We start from the raw sequence: 22,781 nt of genomic DNA, 5'->3' as shown, positions 1-22,781 counted from the left end.
GGGTTTCCCTCCTCCAGGGGATCTTCCTGACCCAGGGATCGAACCTGGCTCTCCTGCAGGCAGGATCCTAATCAGGCTTACCGAGCATTTGTTGAACATTTATTAAGTACCTGTAGGTTTGGGGTTCTTCTCCAAATAAATCACTGAAGAAACTTCAGAAATTGGAGATGGTTTAATGGAGAAGAAGGAAAGGGATCTTTTACTCAAAAGATCACAGGCTCATTGCAAGTCTCAGTCTGCCCCTGTGTAACCTGTTCTCTGGGTGTCTCCTCTCTAACTGCTTGTCAGTGCCAGAGACTTTGAGAAAGAGGGGTGTTCGTGTCAGTTGCACTGCATCTGGGTAACAGCTCTGGGCTGTACCTAAAGCCGCAAACAAAATGTGCTTTTTGCATGTTTATGTGTATTGATTTGTCCTTCTGCAGTTACCAAACTAATGAGGGGTCAGTTCAGTTCATTTGCTCAGTCACTTCCAACTCTTTGCAACCCTATGGACTGCAGCACGCCAGGCCTCCCTGTCCATCACCAACTCCTGGAGTTTACTCAAACTCATGTCCATTGATTTATTTGGTGATGAGAACCAGCCATCTCATCCTCCGTCACCCCCTTCTCCTCCTGCCCTCAGTCTTTCCCAGCATCAGGGTCTTCTCCACCAAGTTGGCTCTTTTCATCAGGTATACAAAGTATTGGAGCTTCAGCATCAGTCCTTCCAATGAATATTCAAGACTGATTTCCTTCAGGGTTGACTGGTTTGATCTCCTTGCAGTCCAAGGGACTCTCAAGAGTCTTCTCCAACACCACAGTTCAAAAGCATCAATTCTTCAGCACTCAGCTTTCTTTATGGTCCAACTCTCACATCCATACATGACTACTGGAAAAACAAGAGGAGGGGAGGCAGACCAAACTCCCACCATCCTGTAAGCGGGAACATAGGACATTACAGCTGGGTAGCCTTTGCTTTGTCTCTGATTTGGAGGAGAAAATGCTCTGGGTTGGGTGACTGGATGGTCACATCTCAAACACTGAAACCACCTTGCAGTCCATCAAGTGGAAATGTGAAAATGCTCTAGTACCTTAAGTTAGTTTGTTGTGTCGGTGAAAATGTCACCTGGAGGTGATCACCAGAAAAGCAGATGAGCAGATGATAAAAACGAGAGACACAGTCTTGAAATCAAACTCATGCAAATAGAGAAGTAGACTTGGGGGTTTCTCAGGTTATTTAAATATAACAGCAACAGGCTAAAAATATGTGTATATTTTTGGCCTAGGGTAGCACTGACAGTCTGTACTTAATTTCTGAGGGTGTTTTTCAAAACCATCTTGTTTGGCTTATGGATGCATGTTTCCTAGTTTATGGCTCCAGGAAATCTTTGCTCCTTTCTGCCTGTGCCCCCATGCCCTTTATCTCTTTTCCTCCTGTCTCTCTTCATCCTCCCTATGCTCATGGCAGGAAACATGCTGCTAATACTTCTGTTAATCTCATCCATTTCAAATTTGTTTTCAAGCATCATTCCCACTACTCCCTTTGGCCTTAGGCGTGAGCAGTTTCCCATTCTGTTCTTCCTCCAAGAACCCCTTCTTTAGAACTCAGGTTGCAATTACAGGGACAGTTTAGTCCAGGCTGCTTCCCCATTAAAAACATATTTCGACTGACGCAGAGGACAGAAGCATCTCCGTTCGCGGAGAAAGAGAAGGCATCCCGTCTTCTTTAGGAGAGAATGTCTGGTGGCCAGCTCTGTCTCCTGGTCCCCCAGCCCTGCCCTCCACATTTTTGCCCTCTCTTGTCACTAGTCAGCAGACAGAGCTGTTTCCCAGCTGTGTGAGTCTTTGAGAGCTTTGCATAATCCGAGGCCGAGAGGTGTCGCGTCATCCCAGATATGCAGACAAGTGGTCAATTACAGTGCTCACAACCCGCCAGGCGGCCTTCCAGTCGAGCCAGTTCTCAGCTGCGAGTCCCACGGCGGCAGTAATCAAGGAACACCCGTCCCTGGGCGGAAAGGAGTTTGTAGAAAGGAACCACATTGATGGTGGCATGGATAGACTTTGGGGGCCGCCACATAGATTGGAAGATGGCTGGCGTCCAAGTTTCTGAGGCCAAGTTGTTTGGAGGAGGTGCGGTGACTTCAGAGTGATGCTGAGAGGAGGGACTTTGCCGTAGAAAGACAGTGCACATTCTTGGACTTAAGAACAGCCACCATATGGTGTCTTTCTGACAAAGGACTTGTGACTTCTGCGTTTTCACCATTACTTTTATCTCCCTCCTCTTACTCTTGTCCACTGAGACCTTAAAATGAGCAGATTATAAATCGGGTGTTTATTTTTATAACACTGATCTGATAGTTACATGTTGGAGTATAATAGCCAAGCGTATTTTCAGCAGAACTGATTGTATGTTCCTGAACTTGGAGCTTCTATTTCCGCTTGTAACTTACCTGCTGCAGATGGCTCATGCCACGCCCCCTTCTCCCAGGTTACTGAGTCTCTGCCCTGTCACCCTCGGAAAGACCTAAGCAGCTTCCGAGGAGACCCTGCAGTGCCCTGGGGCCTGACTGTCTGCTTGAGTTGGATTCTGGGGTGGAGATGGGGGGCTGAGCATCTGTTAGAGCTTCGTGCCCGCTTCCCATGGAACCAGTGCTGGCTGGACTCCAGAATACGAAGGCATCGTTGTTGCCCATCCCCAAGTTAGGGCTATAAGTGAGAGCTCCTTGCCCTCCCAAGTCCCGGCTCTGGAGGGAAGAGACCCTGCCATTCAGGAAGAGAAATAACATAGGGGGCAACTCAAGGAAAAGTGGCCAAGGATGTACCATCTCTTTTCCATTTTTCTTATCCCCCTGTCAAATTCTCTCACTGTAAATTTTTGTTGGAATATAGCTGCTTTACAACGCTGCTCTTAGTTCCTGTTGTACCACAAGGTGAGTCAACTATATGTACACGTATGTCCCCTCTTTTTTTGCATTTCCATGCTATTAGGTCAGCACAGAGCACTGAGTAGAGTTCCCTAGGCCAGCAGTCCCCGACCTCGTTGGCACCAGGGACCAGTTTCGTGGAAGATAATCTTTTCCAGGGACTGGGGGCTGGGGATGGTTTCGAGACGATTCAGTATGATTTATTGTGCTCTTCACGTCTGTTATTATTATATCGGCTCCACTTGAGGTCATCAGTCCTTAGATCCCGGAGGCTGGGCACCCCTGCCCTGTGCTGTGCCGTGGGTTCTCATTAGTTACCTGTTTTATCCACAGTGATGTATACATCACTCCCGATCTCTCCCTTTCTTCTCTGCCCGTCAAGACTCAGTCCTCTGGTAGAACTGGAAGCTGTCCCAGTGTCTCAGCAGCCCTCCAGTGTCTTCTGTTTGCAGCTCCTCCCTCCACTGTCCACAGCTTCTCCCTCCACTGTCCGTATCCAAGTCCGCACTTTCTTTGACTTGATGTCTCTTCTGTCCTGTCGTGAGGACATCTCCCCCCACGCCTGGGGATGTCCTTTGATTTCCCTCCTCATACCCCAGCCGTGATCAGTACCCTCTGCGCATCCTATCTCTACGGCCCTGAAGCTCCAGGTTCAGGCTGAGCTGCTCCCTTTGTCTGCATCTTGTCTCTCTCTCACCGCCTCCAGGATAAAATCTGCCTCCTGGCCCTTCAGCAGCCCTCCAACACCGTGCCGCTCTTTCTCCAGACTTGGGAAGAGGAGAAATGTGTACGTGGATATAGTTCCCATTTGATGGCCAGATGTTGTGATGAACACGTAACTGTCTTTATTTGCTTAACTGCAGGCCTCAGCTCTCCCAGACTTGCTGTAGACTAAATTAATTTAGGATTAGACATTCTCCATTTCCGGGGTTTTGTAGCAGAGTCATTTATGTGGTCAGAGAGTACAATGGTGCTGTGCTTGGCTCATTTCTGGAGTCCTTGCTATTGTCCAAGCCCTGTAGAGAGGCCCTGGGCAGGGATAGTCCCATCTCATTCATGTTTCAGAAGAAGCCATTATTCTCCTCCTCCTCAGAAGGAGAAAACTAAAATCACGTTCTGACTCCAAAGTCCAAGATCTTAACCATCACCCTGTTCCTGTTAAGGGTACAGTGTTCTCATGACACCCTTCAGGGTATAATAGAAACTCTGATCTTTGCCACTGTTGGTGCATAGTCCAAAGAAGCCTTGCTTAAAACTCTAATTAGAACACGAATTAAATGTCTCATCCTTCCTGACATTTTAAGTGAAGGCTGAGTATTTTGAGGCAAAGGGGTTTAGGGTAGCGTGCACACGTTTACCAGCACAGTAGCAAGAACTTGGCTGTTGGAGTCCGTGGATTGGGTTCCAGCCCCGCCCCTCCCTCTTGGCAGCCACGTGATCTTCAGCAAGTGTATGCAATTCTCAGAGCCTCAGTTTCCCAGGTACAGAGCTTTGATATAATACCTGCCTCAAAAGCCTGATGTTTTCGTTACTCAGTTGTTTATGAGAAAGAGAGCTCTTTCCCATCTTTTATTTTATACCAAGACATTGAGAAAGTTTCAAAGCATGGGTCATGATAAACTACCAAGACAGAGCAATATTAATTAAATTTTCCTTTAGATGAATGATGTTACTTACAGATGTAACATCTGTGAACAGCCGGGAAAGCAGCATTGATTAGAGCCTTTGTCCTTATTCCATTTGTCCGTCTCTTGAGATCTTTGTTTCTCAGATGGTAAAGAATCTGCCCGCAATGCAGGAGACCCAGATTCAATCCCTGGTTTAGGAAGATCCCCTGGAGAAGGGAATGGCAACCTGCTCCAGTATTCTTGCCTAGAGAATCCCATGGACAGAGCCTGGAGAGCTATAGTCCATGGGGTCACAAAGAGTTGGACATGACTGAATGACTGACACTTTCACTTTCTTTGCTTTACTGGGTGGAGTATAACTGAATGAGAATCATTTAAATACCCTCTATCCTGATACACTTTGAACCGAGGAACAGATTAAATCATTAATCAGAAATTAAAGTTAATCTGTTAGCATGGTATTATGTGAAGCCTCCTATTAAAATTCTCTATTCACATTTCTTCTGAAGAATCAGAAAGTAAACAAATATAGTTCAGGTTGCTTAGGGGGAAAGAAGTGGAAAGGAAAAATCAGAATGGAGCTCAGGGTGTTGGAGAAAAGGAACTGACCTTTGAGAGTTAGAGAAATGGAAGTAATTCAGTCTAGCCAGAGTGTTTCTCTTCTCCATCATCACTCCCAGCATCATGTGTTGAAACTTCCATGTGGTGGCTCAGTTCTGTAAATTAGTCCTAAAATAGGCTGTGTCACCTAAAGCCAGTGTGTAAGCCTGCTGGACAACAGACTGGGTCAACCCACTTCTAGAAAAAGAGAACATGCTCTCTTATCCCCTGCGGTGGATTGCATCTGGCAAGGAGGGTTAGAGGGTTAACTTAACTGTTAATTTGATCAGTCTTTGCAGATTGCTATTTGGCTAAATGATGTTGTTTCAAGCATTGTCTCAGTTCATCTCCATTGTCCCTGGAAAGAGATCTCTGAGTTTGGGACCAGACCTAGGTGTCTCTGGGTATCTCAGGTTGGATCTTTTGGAGATTAATAGTTCAGTAAAGAGTTTAGAATTTTGTTCTGATATTGGTTTCCTGGCCAAGACCTCCTATAATGAGTTTCTTTGTGGAACTTTTTGGAATGCCATCAAGGGAATCAACTTGGGTGGGACCTAAGATGTTGCCAGCCTACATGGTGCTGTTCTACATTCCACATGAGAAAGATGTTAGTGTGGAGAGTTGAGGTCTAGAATCTAGGAGATCTTGGGTTTAAATGCCAGTGACCTCTTACTAGCCCTTTGAAAAGCTTTTTTAATCCTCCCAATCTTCCCACCTATATCTTGAGAATGGTAATAGTGCCAGTTGATAAGACTGGATTATTAGACAAAATAAAGCACTTAAGTGCTCAGTATAATTTCCAACACATGATAAAGAGCCAGTAAAAGTTAGCTGTTATTGTTGTTAGTGTAATAGGATTTCTTTATTTTTCATTTTTTAAATAAATAGTTATCACACAGTAGATTTTAAATCGAGTCTGTTTTAATCATTTAGCTGTGTATTCTCCTTTTTGCATCATTTGAGGTTGTCCAACCAGAGCTATCTGCCTTAGATTACTGTGACCTGGCAGTTTCTATCATTGATTAGTTATGAAAGCCAGAAATGTAAGCTATGTATGATAACTCACTCAAACTCCTATGTATTTCTTTTTCAGCTCTCTAAGGTAACAAAGCAAGGTGTGGCCTTAGTAACCTTCTGCATTTCCAAGGCAGAAAGATATAAACTATTTCAGTTTGCAAAACACTGCATTTACATCTCCAAACTATTAGGGGGATTCTGCAAGTTTTAGTCTCTTTAATTTGAAAGTTGTTGTTGGTTCAAATTAATGATAAAGATTGATAGCATTGATGAAAGTGAAAGTCGCTAAGGCGTGTTGGACTCTTTGTGACCCCATGCACTATACAGTCCATGGAATTCTCTAGGCCAGAATACTGGAGTGGGTAGCTGTTCCCTTCTCCAGCGGATTTTCCTGACCCAGGAATTGAACCTGGGTCTCCTGCATTGCAGGCGGATTCTTTACCAACCGAGCTACCAGGGAAGCTAGATGCTCTGAATGGTGGTACTGTGGATTGGATTTTTTTTTTTTTAAGTAAGTGAATGGTTATCATGAATGAGGCTCTGCTGTTTTTTTTGTTAAGTACAGTTGCTTGATAGAGATTGGCTTCTCTTATATTTATATACTCTATTTTCTGTATCAAGTAAGTGACAGAAATGAATCTTTTGTTTCAGTCTGCAGAAATGAAGATTTTGTCATTTTGTTCTTATCGAATACATAGTTATTCCATCAGAAACAGCCTGTTTCTAATAGTAAATTATCATTTTCATTTTTTACAGTGTTTTAGTAATTGATGCTAACTCTGTGACATTTTTTTAAATATTTTGAGTTCTGCTATATACTAAATAGTCAGGAGAAACAAGCTTGTTTACTGAGAATGTTAAGCCCAGGGAGATAATTTTACACATTGAGACCTATTAATCTTTAATGTATGTGTGAATGTGCATGTGGCTATGTTGTGCATTTTTCCTGGCCAAATGTGGAAAAGAGTTTTACATTGACAATGGTGGAGCAGTATTTTACATTGAAAATGGTGGCAGGAAAAACCCACTGGGCAGTGCAGGTCGGAAAGTGTGGCTTTCTTTGCCAGCATGGTGTTCAGGTCAGATAGCTGCATTCATGTTATTCAAATGTTGCCATTTATCCCCCTCCTCCACTCCTGCCAAAGTATAAGGCACAAGTTGCACCAGGAAGCAGTAAATATGAGAATAAAACCTCTTTTGTGATAAGTTGTTAGTGCTGTTTTTGAGAAAGCATATAATGAAATATTTCATACTTTTTTAAAATGCCACATTTAAATGATACCCTGTTTAAACAGAAAATGTGAGTGAAGCAATTGCAAATTTATAGCCAGTACATGTGGACTTTTGCATACCATTCGAATAGTTGGAACCCTTTCAGTGGTATATCAGCGAGTTTAGTATTTATGTCAAACCCTATTAAGTGATAGTTTGCGCAGAAGGTGAGATCTATTTTTATCCATCTGTCTGTTACTGGTGAGTGTTGGTTGGGGGGCCCTGGCATCTCCCTCTTCTTTGACTGTTAAACATTGCGCCTCTGAGACCTGCTGGGGCCACTTCTGCTTGTTTGATTTAAAGTGGCTCACGCGGTCCCACCTGCCTTAAACAGAGTGTTTTCTGTTCAGCAGTCTGCATCTCCTCAGGACTGGACAGTTGTTACTTTGTGAAAATGCCCCCTCCTCCCTTTTTAGTAAGATTCGGGATTTTCCTTGTTCCCACCCATGTTTGAGTCTGACTTTTTAAGCGCTATTTCTTCCCCCAAGTCTTCCAAACACAGATGACTATTGATGGGCTGTATATGTACCCAAGCTTCCGAGGGGATTGCTATTGGAACCTTCCATGGCATATTTAAGGTGAATGCTGCTGTTGAGAATGGCTGAAGAATAGAGGTAGCCGTCGAAACAGCCAGCCTATGGTGGGCTGGCCAAAGCAAAGATGTGTGTTCAGAGAAAGGTGTCACCGAGAGGAAATGTTTCTTACTTTTGTCTGGATGTCTTCAGATGTTCTTAAGTGCTCACCGCAGGGTCTGATGGGATCTAGAAATGTTTGTAACCTCCTCAACGCAGACCAGAGTTTCAGCATGAGCCTCCCAAATTTTCTGGATTAAACTTCTCTAGAGATATAGGGTTTCTAATGATCAGGTTGGCAATCCATGAGTCCATTTAGATAGAAAATTACCCCCATTCTTTTCCTAAATGCTAATGAAATGTTGAACTCATTTATTCCCTGCAGGGTGAAGAAACAAAAAGCCTGACTCTTGTCCTGCATCGGGATTCTGGCTCCTTGGGATTCAACATCATTGGTGGCCGGCCGTGTGTGGTATGTTAGTTGTTGAGATGGGTTTTACAGGTCCTTGATGTAGCTGGGAAAGGGGTCAAGGACTGGGGTGCGAAGGGTAGGAAACCTTGCTCGCTTCATTCTGCTCTAGTTAGAGTTCATGGTGCGTTTATCATCTTCACCCTCAGGGGTTTTTATCATCTTGTTTTTTGTTAAGGCATAGTTGATTTACAATGTTGTGTTAATTGTAGGTGTACAGCAAAGTGATTTGGTTTGGGGGATTAGTTGTGGTCTCCTAATGTAGCATTGTCCTAGTCATACAATGGCTAATCCTAGCTGTTTAGCTTTGAAGAGTTTATGTCTAGTTTGATAGCAGTTGAACTGAGAAAAGTCACGTTAATATGTGTGGAATTCTGCTCAGTTTTCTGAGACAGCCTGGATAGGAGGGGAGCTTGGAGAGAATGGATACATGTATGTGTCTGACTGAGTTCCTTCACTGTTCACCTGAAACCATCACAACATTGTTAATTGTCTGTGCGCTATGTTTAGTCACTCAGTCGTGTCCGACTCTTTGCAACCCCATGGACTTTAGCCCGCCAAGCTCCTCTGTCCATGGGGATTCTCCAGGGAAGAATACTGGAGTGGGTTGCCATGCCCTCCATCCAGGGGATCTTCCCAACCCAGGGATCAAACCCAGGTCTCCCACATTGCAGGTGGATTCTTTACCAGCTGAACCACCAGGGAAGCCCAAGAATACTGGAGTGGGTAGCCTATCCCTTATCTAGCGGCTCTTCCCAACCCAGGAATCGAATCAGGGTCTCCCTCATTGCAGATGGATTCTTTACCAGCTGAGCTACCCTCTCAATACAAAGTAAGTTTAAAAGAAGAAAAGATTGTGCAGTTACACTGAGGGGCTTTGCTGGAGTCGGGGCTCCAAGACAGTCAGTCTTGTCAGGACTTCTACCCGCCCTTCATCAGTCAGAGGCCATCCCCTCATTTGTGGGCTGGTGTATCCTTTGCGCTTCCCTCTCACTGGAGCTGTTTGTTCACCTCATTCATCATGATCCCCTCCTCCAGAAAGGGGAGGCTGAATTCAGATCTGTTGATTTAACTGCCAGGAAAATGTCTGCTGAGAGGGCTCTGGGGAGGTGGCAGAGGATGTTTTCCGGAGTCTCACCTTTCACGCGGGATGCCCCAAGTATGTATCATCTCTTGTTCTTTTTCTTTTCCCAGCCTTTCCTCATTTGTCTCAGCTGGTAAAGAATCTGCCTGCAGTTCGGGAGACCCAGGTTCAGTCCTTGAGTAGGGACTATCCCCTGGAAAAGGGAATGGCACCCCACTCCAATATTCTTGCCTGGAGAATCCATGGACAGAGGAGCCTGGCGGGCTATAGTCCATGGAGTTGCAAAGAGCTGGACACAACTGATTGACTAAAATCAAACATCTTCCTCATTAGTCAGCTTAAGAGGAAAATAGTCAAGGAAAAGGGAAAGAAAAATCAGATTCACTCATTCAACAATTAAGCGTTATACAAAGGCTATTTGCTATGGACTTGAGGATACTGACCAGGGAGACTGGATCCCTCTGCTCATTGAGTTTATGTCCTGGGTGATATAAGGCAAGAAACAAGTATATAGAGTAATTACAGATTGGGAGAAGAACAATGAGGGGGAAAAAATGGGAGGATGGCTATACTACATACCAAGGAGAAAGGGGCATCATTGCCCAGAGTGATCAGGAAAGAGGGAAAGGCATATAAAGCCAAATCCTAAAGGATAAGAAGATGTCAGCCATCTGGATGTAACTAGTGTTTGCCCCGCCTTCATGGAGCTCATGTCCAGGTGGAGAAACTGATGCATTGGAGAGGGAAGCACTGTTTTCACTGATAAAACTCTGTGCCTGAGTTCAGCTAAAGATGCTTTGGGAGGCAGTTAACCCTGGGGAAGAAGGCATCATGGGGCAGGCCATTGAAGCTGGGTTCTGAAGGATGAGTAGGAGTTTGCTAGATCAGAGGTCCATATATAATATATTTAGTTGAACAATCTTCAGTTCAGTTGCTCAGTCGTGTCTGACTCTTTGTGACCCCATGAATCGCAGAACGCCAGGCCTCCCTGTCCATCACCAACTCCCGAAGTTTACTCAAACTCATGTCCATCGAGTCGGTGATGCCATCCAGCCATCTCATCCTCTGTCGTCCCCTTCTCCTCCTGCCGCCAATCCCTCCCAGCATCAGAGTCTTTTCCAATGAGTCAACTCTTCGCATGAGGTGGCCGAAGTGTTGGAATTTCAGCTTTAGCATCATTCCTTCCAAAGAACACCCAGGACTGATCTCCTTTAGGATGGACTGGTTGGATCTCCTTGCAGTCCAAGAGACCCACTGTAGGAAAACATTTGGACATAGTTGGTTACAAATGATACATATATTTACTACTGAATTAATATTACCTGTCTTATAAAAGTTACATGCTAAAGAATCATTTTAAATGATGAAATTAAAATATGAAATGATTTTTAATATACTGTTTCATCATTCCACTGTGTTTCATTACAAGTACCGATCTTTGAAGGCCACTGAGATAAAAGAAAGTGGACAGACCCAGGGAAACCTGGAAAAGGACAAAGACAGAGTTGAGGAGTGGCAGGACGTGGTCAGAAAGAGGCCAGAGAAGAAGAAGCGGGTTGTGATTAAATTCCCTTTGCTTTTGGCCAAAGCCACAGTTTGAACAACAAACGAGCATGGTTTATTGCAAGAAAATGACAGCTTAGTAGTAGGTGATACGTAGTCATTAAAATGATGAACTGATACATGATTTGCCTTGTAAAATATGTTTTAAAAAGAATACTTCCAGATAATGAGGTTAAAATAGAATGAAGGTTGGTTGGGGCAGGGAGCAGTCCCCCTTGGCTGAGCCCTAGGAATGTGGACATACCCTTGTTCTTCCCATCATCTTAGGGGAATTCTTAGACTAAAATTATCTCTGTGCTCAATCACTCAGACATTTCCTACTCTTTGCGACCCCACAGACGATAGCCTACCAGGCTCCTCTGTCCGTGGAATTTCCCAGGGAAGAATACTGGAGTGGGTTGCCGTTTCCTTCACCAGGGGATCTTTCCAACCCAGGGATTGAATCCAGGTCTCTTGTGTCTCCTGCATTGGCAGGCAGATTCTCTACCACTAGCACCATTTGAGACACCCCAAATTATGTCAGCTTGGGACTTTTTTGCTTTTCCCTTTTTTTCTGGTTGGCTGCCATCCCAGGCAGCATGTCATGGTGCTGCTCTGATTCAGTCCCTGCTGCCGAGGGTCAGGCTTTCCAGCTGTGAGAGGGGCTGAGGGAGCCAAATGGGGCTTGACTGGCTCAGTCATGGTCCCAGGACCACAGGGACTCAATCCTCCACCTTATCATCGGGAGAACGTGTTTTGCCACTTGGCACATGTAACAAGACAGTTGGCTGCAGTTGGTTTTTATTCATAATTATTCATTCTCTCCCTATCCATCATTACCATTACCATTTTAAGAAACAACTACAGTAAAGAAAGATGCTTTTCATTTTTAGACATTTCGAAAGCTTCTGTAGCCCAAAGAGTCCAAACCAGGAAGCTTTCTTCTCTGCACACCAAAGCATATATATAGAAAAGGGGAGCCTAAATTTTGCAAAATGCCTAAAACAGAGAGGCAAACTCAAGGCTTGGCAATTGTTGTCAGCCAACAATGGGAAAGCCCACAAAGATGGTATTTCATTTCTGCACCTCCCCAGGGATGAAAGGATGCTTCCAAGTTCACTAGAAGGCAATTTTGTTTTGTTTTTCTCAGACTTACCAAAAAATATGTTTTAGGTCATTTTCTTTTTCCTTTAAAAAAGTGGTATAAGCAGAAACTAGATTGATTTTTGTAGCATTAAAGGACTCTGAGTTTATGTGGTCTTTTTGCAAGAACTCCATGCATAGCCCTGGGGAGAGAAATTGAATTCCATATGCATGTGTTTGCCATCATGTTTTAAAAAACATGTCCTGATTAGCAGAAGCAGCATAATAAAACCTAAATGGATTCTGCCCTGTTGCCTGGAAATCTGGCAGGTCATTGAGAACATGCTAAAAAGCCAGGATGAGCAACAATGTGTACTCATTGTTAGTTACTGGAAGTAGAAGGCAGGGTGAATGACATGTGTGTTTCCCAAGGAATTCCTGTGTTGGAGGCTTGGTTGAGTTGTGACATAAGCCCAGCGTGGGGGCTCTGACATAAGGCTTTTCATTGCACCATGCAGTACATAATGCTCTTAGCAGAATCACATCACCCATTCACGAGTGCTCGGGTCCCTGAAGAAACAGCAGCCAGTCTGGTGTATCAGACCTTCGGCCTTTGGCAAGTTTACTTCATTGTCTGGCACCCCTGGGATGGAAACAAGCCCTTTCATTTTTCTGTTTCTCAGGCCAGCAAACCCAAACAAATCCTGTCATTTGGTTTACCTTGGTGCATAGCTCTACCTTAAAATGTGTTAGGAGAGGAGCCACCAAACAAAGAATAGAGAGATGTGTTCTGAGAGGATCAGGAATGTTCTGGATTTGGTTTTCTCTGATTTTGTGCTTTCTATGTTTTTCACATTCTGTTCCCATCCCTTATCACAGTCTTCATATGACCTCAGTTTGGTGTTTGCTCTTGCCTGTCCCTCTCTGATTTTTGCTGGGACTTTCTGATGCGCCTTAAGATAAATTATTTCTGTTCAAATATATTATTCTGCAAAACCAGCCAAAACCGAAATCTCAGCCCCTATCTCCTCATTCCTCCCCAGCCGAGAAATGCAAAGCAATTCAATCAGAGTAAACACAGATCTCTTTTCATTTGATGTATTGACGTCACCTCTTACGGAACTTAAGCTTGTCCATAAACCCTTTGTGGTCAATTGAGACTCTTCAGGGTCCTCTGGTGGAATATTCCATAGCCTGGAATGCTGTATTTCTGAATTTATGTGTATTTTTGAAATTTTTCTCAGTGGGAGACAATGTTGCACTTAGAGTTTGTATAAGAGAATCAGCCTATCCTTAGTTGGAAACAGACCTTTGCCACTTTTTAGCTGTATGACCTTGAGTAGGTCACTTAACCTCTCTGTCTCAGATTTCTTTCATCTCTGAAATGGATATTTATACTACTTACCACTTGTGGCTCTTATGAGGATTAAATGATGGACAGAGAACACTCATTATGTACCTGGCTATTGTTTTTTAGCCGACTTTGCGACCCCCTGGATTGTAGCCCATCAGGCTCCTCTGTCCATGGGATTTCCCAGGCAAGAGTACTGAAGTGGGTTGCCATTTCGTTCTCCAGAGGATCTTCCTGACCCAGGGATCAAACTGTGTCTCCTTTTTTAGCTGACGATTCTTTACCAGTGAGCCACCTGGGAAGCTCCATGTACCTGGTACCTGGTGTGTACTCAGTAAATAGAAGCTGTCACACTTCTCTGTGCTTGTATCTGAGATATGCTTGCGACTTGTGCGTCCTTAGTAGTGGCTGTGAGAGAGAGAGAAGTCTCAAAGAAATTCAGGCGGGAAAGGGTTAGTGTGCAATAGGCCTGAGGGAAGGGCTGTGATGCTGGGCAGTGGTATCTTTGTGGGCCGGCTAATCCAGCTCAGCACCCGCAGTCTTACTGATCCACCCCCCTGGAAGAGTGCTGAGGGAACCCAAATGGCAGTGGGAGATTTATCTTTGTCTTGTGGGGATAGATGTTGGGAAAAACACTTAATTCTCATTTTACATTGTGATTTTAGTTTCTTTTGAGTCCTATTATAACATTATATAGTGTTTGTGTGTGTGCCTTTGTGAGCAGCAGGGCAGGGAGGGGAGAGCAGAGTTGGGGAGTGTGTGTTTTCCCACAGTGGGTTCCTGTTGTTAGACTTCAGGGGGTAGACTTCAAAGTTATCTCTCTCCTTCTTTAGAATATAGGGTTTGGGGTTTGTTTAATTTTTTAACAAATGGAATTTTGATGTATTTGCATTTGATGTATTTGTATAGAGAAATGATTACTGAAGTAGATGTTCTTACGGTGTTATGGCAGAGAAATCACCAGGATGGTGGATTTGGGAGTTTTTTGTAGAACATCCTGAATTTACTTCCTAAATCCTTTTGTTCAGAAACAACACGCGCTTTTGCCGTTTCATTTCTAAATCCATCTGTTAATCACGAGAAATTTAATCCATGCTCTTGGAAAGTATTCATCCCAATGCTGTTTGGAAAGAAGTTCATGAACAAGCTGTGAGGGGTTTTTTTTGTTTTGGTTTTTTAATGAGTTTATTGAAGCTTTTTTATTTTAAATAAAGGAAAGACTTTGAGCAGTGAGCTGTCTTCTTTCCCAGAGACTTTCAGACTGGAGTTTGAAAGATCTAAAGGGATTCAAAGAGATTGGAGATCAGAATTCATTAGGATTGAAGAGGTGGGGGATGGTGCGTGGTGGGGTTTTCTGATGCAAATCACAACAAAAATAAAAAGCCTATTTTCACCTTCAGATTATTGAATTTAAATTTTTAATATTACACTTGTGCTTGTAAGGATATGAGAATATACTTTGTTGAATGAGCTATCAGTAGAGGCTCTCTGAAGGGTAATTTGGCAACATCAATAAAATATGTATACTCTCAACCCAGCAGTTCCATTGCTAGGGATTTGTAGCAATATATACTAGCGAAGGTATTTATTTTAAAATACAGGTAGAAAGGTATTGGAGGTGATACAGTCTCTAATAGCGACTAACTAGTGTTAGTAGCTCAATTGTGTCTGACTCTTTGCAACCCCATGGACTGTAGCCCTCCAGACTTATCTGTCCATGAACCCAGGTCTTCTGCATTGCAGATTCTCTATCATCTTAGCCAGCAGGAAAGCAACAACTGGAAACAGTACTAATTACTCCTGTGTGAGGATTGATTGTCTAGTCTCTTAGGGAAATGAGGGTGATGGTGGGTCAGATGGTGAAAATTTTCTAACATGTTTAAAGTTAAGTGAAAGAGGTTGAGTGGAGCATAATCCCATTTATGTGTATAAGAAAGGAATAGATATCTATTTAGGAAGGTGATGGGCTTCCCTGGTGGCCCAGGTGGTGAAGAATCTGCCTGCAATGCAGGAGACATGGGTTCAGTCCCTGGGTCAGGTAGATCTCTTGGAGAAGGACGTTACAACCCACTCCAGTGTTCTTTCCTGGGAAATCTCACGGACAGAGAAGCCTGGTGGGCTACAGTCCATAGGGTTGCAAAGAGTTGAACATGACTGAAAGACTAAGACTTTCACTTATGAAGGTGATACATTAAAATGTTTTGGAAAGGGACTTCCTGGTGGTCCAGTGGTTAAGATTCTTGAGTTTCCACTGCAGAGGGCAGAGGTTCCATCCCTGGTCAGAGAACTGAGATCTCATATGTTGTGCGGCCTGGCCAAAGAAAAAATGTTTTAGAAAGGATGGATTAACTGCCAATTGATGCTACAAAGGGATAGAAGGACTGTGGGTTAGAGATGGAAGGGACTTACCATTTTGTACCTTTTGGTCTGACTCAAATTATTTTACCATGTGTTAATTTTAGTTTAAAACAGATATGAGGGGAAACAGCTGACTTCTACCTCCTTGCCACTAGTGACACCAGCAAGAGTCCATTACTGTTTTAAGAGTGTTGGCTTGATTTTCATGATCACCTTAATGCCTAGCATTCATGCCTTTGTTTTTTTAACCCAAAGGACAACCAAGATGGATCGTCCAGTGAAGGAATCTTTGTATCCAAAATAGTTGACAGTGGGCCCGCAGCCAAGGACGGAGGCCTGCAAATTCACGACAGGATTATTGAGGTATGTGAACACTGCCAGGGTCTTTTATAGGGAGAATGTCATGCAGTCTTCATCCTGCTCAAGGCTAAATGTTTGTTGGGGAGGGAGGCCTCAAATGGTGGCTGTTTGGGCGGGAGACAGATTTCTCCGATTGTGTGGGACCACATTGGGTGTTGATTGCTTTGGTGTTAAGTTTTTGTTTATATTCAGTATAGAGAAGCTAAAGTATAAGTGGCTTGTTGACGACTTGGCTCTTTTCACGCGGCTGTGCATCTGATCTGTGTGCTTCAGTTGGAGCTTCGTGTGAAAACCTCTGGGGAGCTGTGTGTTAGTTAGAACCAGATGAGCAGTCCCTATTGTGCAAATGGGGACTCTGTTCAGGTTGGCGACCAGGGGTTAATTGTGTCGGCTTCAGGATCACTCTCATGTCCTCGGAGCTCACGGCGCACAATTATTTCTGCATATGTATCATTCCCCCTTTTCTGTGTCTTGCCTGTTGTCAGTTGTACCAGTTGCTTGACTTAAGGGTTTGCAGACCAAGATTGATTTTCAGGAGGATCACTTATCACCACTGTTCTCATTTTCAGTTCTTCACTCATCATTTTAAACTTCTGTGTAGGAGGTTTCTAGTTTTCTGCCGGGGGAGGTAGCTACTTCTGCCCAATCATAGTACCCTTGGGAATAGGGTCAGTGTCCTAGCCTGCCCCGAGCTGCTGAAAGGGAAAGAGTTGTTTATGTGGCCTGCTGGTGTGGGCTCTCATTGCAAAGTTTGATACGTGACTATTTTTTGTTTGTGATTTTGACCATTTTGATTGATCTTTTTAATGGGTGAATACGTGGGCTCAGTTTGTTGGATTTTCTATGAGGGGAAAAAAATTAAATGTGAGAATCCAGGATGAGACGTTGAAGCCCATAAAAAGCTCGCCCATGTGCTGTTGCCATAATATAGCACGTTAAATAGGAAACTAGAAAAATGGCCCTATGACCACTGGATGTTCTATGTTCCAAACACATTTGCATAGTATCTATACTTCTTGGGTGTATTTCTGGCCTATTTCAGACGTTGGACTGACTGGAAGCTCTGGCCATGGGATAAGCCACAAGGGAGGCTTACATAACAGAAAAGTGGCCACATGCTTCTGGGAAGGGAACCTTGGGAAGAGAAAGACAGAGTCTCGCTTTTCTGGTCTAATTTGGATGATTTCTGCGATGCTCAAAGCAGCACAGTTCAGGGAAGTTTATATCCTCAGGAAAATAGATGGTTATATCTCCCCAAGAAAACAAACTAAACAAGTTATGGTATAAGAGTTACTCTTTAGAAAGAGGGGGTGCAGTGTGAAAACTTACTTACTACAAGGATACTTGATCTTGTTTTAAGGACATTATTAACCATGCTACATCCTCCTTGACTTCTTAAAGAGTTCTTAAACTTGGAGCTCTTTCTGCTGCATGTTTTAGGGTTAGTCTTCCTACTTCCCAGGTCAGCAGAGTGGATTTTCCCTTCCAGGAATTTGTTTGGGCAGGACGTTCTTTCAAGAGTTCAAATGCATCCTTTACCGTCTTCTGTGAAGAGAGAGAGAGAATACATTTTCTGAGACTATTGTTCCAAAAGATAAGTACAGCTTCCGTTGCCAAGGGTTTGGTGGAACAGCCAGTTTCTCTAAGTAATGGAATTTCATTGCTCTTATGTTTTGCAAATGAGCAATGTACAGCTGGGCAGGATTTTCTCTTGGCAAAGCAGGGATCTGTGTTTGAAGTGTTCAGTACGGTTTCTGGTAAGTCACATTCTGCTTTTGGACAGTTATGTAAAATATTAATCATGTTCCCAGTGTTGAGATGGAAAAAGGGAAGATCCCAATAGAGAAACAGTAGATGTGTAATTGCAGTTGACACCCCGTGCCCTTCTCAGTCAGATTCTAATCTCTTTTGACATGACGCGGTGATTCCCATGCCTGAAAATAATGTTCCCCGGTTCACCTCATCTCTGTCTGAGTTTATTACCAGGCATGAATTTGATTATTTTAAGTGTGCATGTGGGTTTTATCACTAAGGAGAGTCAGGGGTTTTCTAGTTTTCCGTCAGATTGCTTCCTTTTCAGAGGAGTGGGCAAAGTCCCGCGAGACTTTGACTGTAAGAACTTTCATTCCGATGAAAGCATAGTTATATTAAATCCGTAGGGACCAAGTGAGTCTCGTCCTCAGCAGAGATGTCAGCAGTTACCCTGTTCCTACTGCTCTTTGTTCCCTAAGGATGGAACTGTAGATCCCACCCACATCAGAGCCAAGCACACTCACCTTGGTTTTATAAGAAATACTGTGAAATGCCATCAATACTATCATGAAACAAAATTCACAACTTTTATATATTGGTTTGGCCAGAAAGTTCCTTTAGGTTTCTCCATAAGCTGGTTTACGGAAAAACTGGAATCAACTTTCTGACCAACTCAATACATATGCACCCAGTGGTAGATATTGTACTGTCATGGAATAGAAGAACAAAAGAGAGATCATTTATTAAAAAGCGTATGGATCAGTGTGTAAATGCTCAGGCACGACAACATTAGAAGACGCTGTGATGTTTATTGCCATGGTTACACCAGCTCCTTGTCTGATGGGTCCACGTGGGCGATGCTATGGATTCAGGCATCGCCCTCCACAGTTGCGTTTTCCAGGGTGGTGAGCAGATTGTGGTTATGATATGGCACACAAAAAACTGCAGTCTTCCTTTGATCTACACACATTTGTATGTATTTTTTTTATTGTGGTAAAATATACATAATGTACAGTTAACCGTTGTCACTGTTTTGAAGTGTACTTTCCTGTGGCGTTAAGTACACGCGTGCGGTCATGCAGCCATCACCACCATCCCATCTCCAGAACTTTTTCCTCTTCCCAAACTAGAACTGTAGCCACTAAACCACCCCCCTCCCCCCTCACCCAGTTCCTGGTTGCCCCCTTCTACTTTTTGTTTCTATGCATTTGACAACTCTGTGTGCCCCATGTAAGTGGAATCACACAGCATTTATCTTTCTGCGTAAGCGAATGAGTAAACACCATGTCTTTCAGGATTGTCTTGAGTGCTTGTAGCTTGTGTCAGGATTCTTTTCTTTTTAAAGCTGAATGCTACTTTACTGTATGTGTACAAGCATATACCATATTTTGTTTACCCATTTCTCCATTGATGGACGTTTGGCTTGCTTTCACCTATATGCTGTGGTGAGTAATTCTGCTGAGAAAATGGGTGTGTAATCTGTGTGTATTTAAATTGCAACCCCCCAAACCCCCTTAGTGTTTATATGTAAAACAGAGTTAGAGTCTGCTCTCGGGTACTTATTAAAAGTGTGTTATTTTATCTTTACTAATGTCTGGAATGATATGGGGAAGTTATCCCAAAAGTCGAATAATCCTTCACTATCCAAGACTTTGTGCAGTGTAAGGCTTCTAGCATCCCTGGTCCCCACCTCAATCTTTGAGACAGTGAAAATCACTTCCGTAGATTTCCACCAGTACCTCTGGCTATGATAGGGATCCCAAAGAGGATGACTGGGGTAGAGATTTGTCCTATTCCCAAACCTTATGATGCCAGGTGCCTCGCGCAGAAGCTTGTTCTTGCATCGTGCTCACCTCTCATTTGGTGGTAAGTGAGTTTCTCTAACAGTTGTCTGGGTTAAAGGCGAGGTCCTGTTTCTGCTTTGAGATAATAAATGCAATTCTCCAAATGCAGTGAAGGCAGGAGAGTTAAGCCCTCTGTTGCCAGTAACCTTTATTTTGTACAGTCCTCTGTAAATACGTGTTCGTCTCAGGAGTGTTATGATTTGGAGACTGAGGCATGTAGTCACAGAAGTTGTGTATCCTCAGTGGCCTTTGTGTAAATCAGTCGTTCTCTGTTTTCTCTAGCTTTAGGTAGTGTGTCATTGCTGAAAAGTCTGAGTCAGAGTTGACTAGAATGAATTAACACTGTCTTCCATTCCCAAACTAGGCCACTTGGTAAAGCAGGATTTTACTTAGTGAAGATAATATTCTCCTACCAACTAAAATTGCAGAATGGCAAGTAGATTCATCTGGAAAGGCATTTAGTTTTAGGAAAAGCAATAGAAGATGCTCTTTTTTTCTGTTTATTTTTTATTTTGACATAATTTCAGACTTACATCAATGAATTCCTCTACAATTTCTACCGAGATTCCCTCAATATTAACATCTATTTTATCCTTTTCTGTCTCTACCCCCTGTTCCTAAATACATCAGTGTGTATTTCTTAGGAATAAGACCTACTGTTATATAACTGCAGTCCAGTTATCTAAATCAGGGAATACACATTGGTAGGATACTGTTGTCTCGTCTACAGCATTTAGTCAGATTTTTGAGCATATAATGTCTGTGATAGCAAGAGCAAATCCCAGATCATAGGTTTTATTTCATTGTCCTATATCTTTAGTTTCCTTTCCTTTAGAGCAGTGCCTCAGTTTTGTCTTCCTGGCTACTGATCCTTTTGCAGAATGCAAGCTAGGTCTTTTGTATGACCTCTCTCAATTTGGTATGGATTCCGGTCATACATTCTGGGTAGGAGAAGAGATGGTGTGTCCTCCCCGTGCATCCTGTCAAGAGTCACGTGATGTCACTTTGTCCTTTTATTGGTGATGCTAGCTAGGACTGCTTGGTTGAGGCCCGTCTGCCAGATTTCTCTGCTGTGCAGGTGCTGTTTTCTCCTTTTTTCTTGAATCTTGTTGGGGTAGAGGGGCTTTGTTGAGGTTGTGTTAATATCCTGTTAAGACTCTCGTACGCTGATTTTCACATCCACTTACAGGTTTTCCTTGAATTGTTTATTATTACACTGGTTGACAAATGGTGGTTTACTGACTACATTCCTTCTGTGTTTATTAGTTATAAGAAAAAGTGTTTTTTCCTCCCTATTTTTTCTGTCTATCTCTATCTCTCTTTTTGCCAGTTTCAGTATGGACTCATGGAGTCTTAAAATTTGTGTTCACGTTGGCCAGTTTGGGCCAGAAGGACCTCTTTCTAACTAGTTCCTCTATCCTTTGATGTGTTCCCATCAGTTTTTGAGCATTTGTTACTTTCTAGAACCTCAAGGTGTCCCGAGCTCATCTTGTACTTTGCTGGCCCCAACTCTAGAATCTACTTTTTTTCTAAGTAGCTCTAACTCCATTGAGTGGAGCGTGAGTGGCATTTAGAAATCAAAATTGGCTGCTAGCATGATTGTTACACTTGAGGTTTCATTGTTCCTAGGTACTCTCAGCAGACAGTTAGAAAATATAAATATCTATGCATGGACACAACATTATCATCAACAACAGCACACATCTCTCCATGTATTTCTTCATTCATCCTTTTATGTGTTAATATTTTGAAAACTATGCCTGTATCATTACGTCCAATTCCAATCCAAATCTGCATGGTTAATTTTTTCCTTCTTCTTTGAGGATTGGTAACTCCTAGAGGGATCCCTTTTGAAATAGTAATGAATATACTCTCTTCTTTTGAATCAACTCACTGGTATTTACTTAGATGTTATCAGTGAACTAAACATTGTTGATGGAAATTATTTAAAATATCTCCACACTATTTTTATTTCCATTTCTTCAGGAAAAATATACTATAAAGTATATGATTTTACAATTATACTCTTCTTTCATGATAGGGGAAAGAAAGGTTCAGTATTTCTTGTGTAACTGTGTACAGGAAACTTACTGTTGCTAAACAGGCAGAGATATGCACAAGTCATTTGGGGGTAATATTCAAAATAAACCTGTGGTCTCTGCCCCTGTCCTCTGTACTGACGTGCGCCACACTCAGCAGAGAGGAAAGAATTCTGTATCAATTACTGTCTTAAGAAGTACGACCTGTTCTTGTCAATTTGAGATATCTAACTTTGTTTCAGTTACACAAATACTCTGTTTTGATGAAAGAGATATGGTATAACTCAAGCTATGTTGAGAATTTCTTTTTTAGCTGCAAAAACAAACAGGTTTTAGAGACCCCTTATTAGTAATGGATTCCAGCTCTGTTTCCAGAGGCAGAGACTAGAGTTTCATCTTAGATACTATCTGCAATTGGTGCCAGTGTTGAACCCTGGATTGCGTTGTGGAAGGATTCTGAGACAGTATCTGGATTGAGAGGGATGAATGTAGTGACCATTTAGAGATGTTTGCCTTGGACACAAGAGAGGTGGGGTGACAGCTTGACTCTGGATTTGTTATCTCTGGATGGACTCAGATGTTTTTGGAATGACAACATTATCATTTGGAAATAATGAGTCTCCTTTCATTGGCAAAGTGCGTATTTAATAATAATGTATCAGCTTTCGTTGGCATAGTGCATATTTAATAATAATGTATCAGCCATTCTTTTCAGTCTTCAGATGTAAAATACAGAAAACAATTCCTTTGTTGGATCTTGGTTTTTTCCCCTCCGCTGTTTAAGGACTCTTTTCACTTTCATCTATTCTTATAATCTGTACTGCAGCAGTAGAAGTTCTGGCAAAATTAAGACAACTCCTTTCTTTACTATTGGAAGGCACACACTGAGGTGGAAAGAGCCCTGACA

At 42.8% G+C, this 22,781-nt stretch overlaps 1 protein-coding gene across 1 annotated transcript in view; it reads left to right on the top strand.

The window, feature by feature from the left end:
* Positions 1–22,781, top strand: part of PDZRN3 (PDZ domain containing ring finger 3) — a 271,041-nt gene that overhangs the window by 7,922 nt on the left and 240,338 nt on the right. The window contains exons 2-3 of the mRNA XM_040246381.1: positions 8,378–8,464; positions 16,135–16,242. Of these exons, the coding sequence (XP_040102315.1) occupies positions 8,378–8,464; positions 16,135–16,242 (195 nt within the window). The remainder of the gene's footprint in view (positions 1–8,377; positions 8,465–16,134; positions 16,243–22,781) is intronic.

This window comes from Oryx dammah, unplaced genomic scaffold, assembly GCF_014754425.2.
Source record: "Oryx dammah isolate SB20612 unplaced genomic scaffold, SCBI_Odam_1.1 HiC_scaffold_9, whole genome shotgun sequence".
Lineage (NCBI taxonomy): Eukaryota > Metazoa > Chordata > Mammalia > Artiodactyla > Bovidae > Oryx > Oryx dammah.
This window is presented reverse-complemented; position numbering and strand designations above follow the sequence as displayed.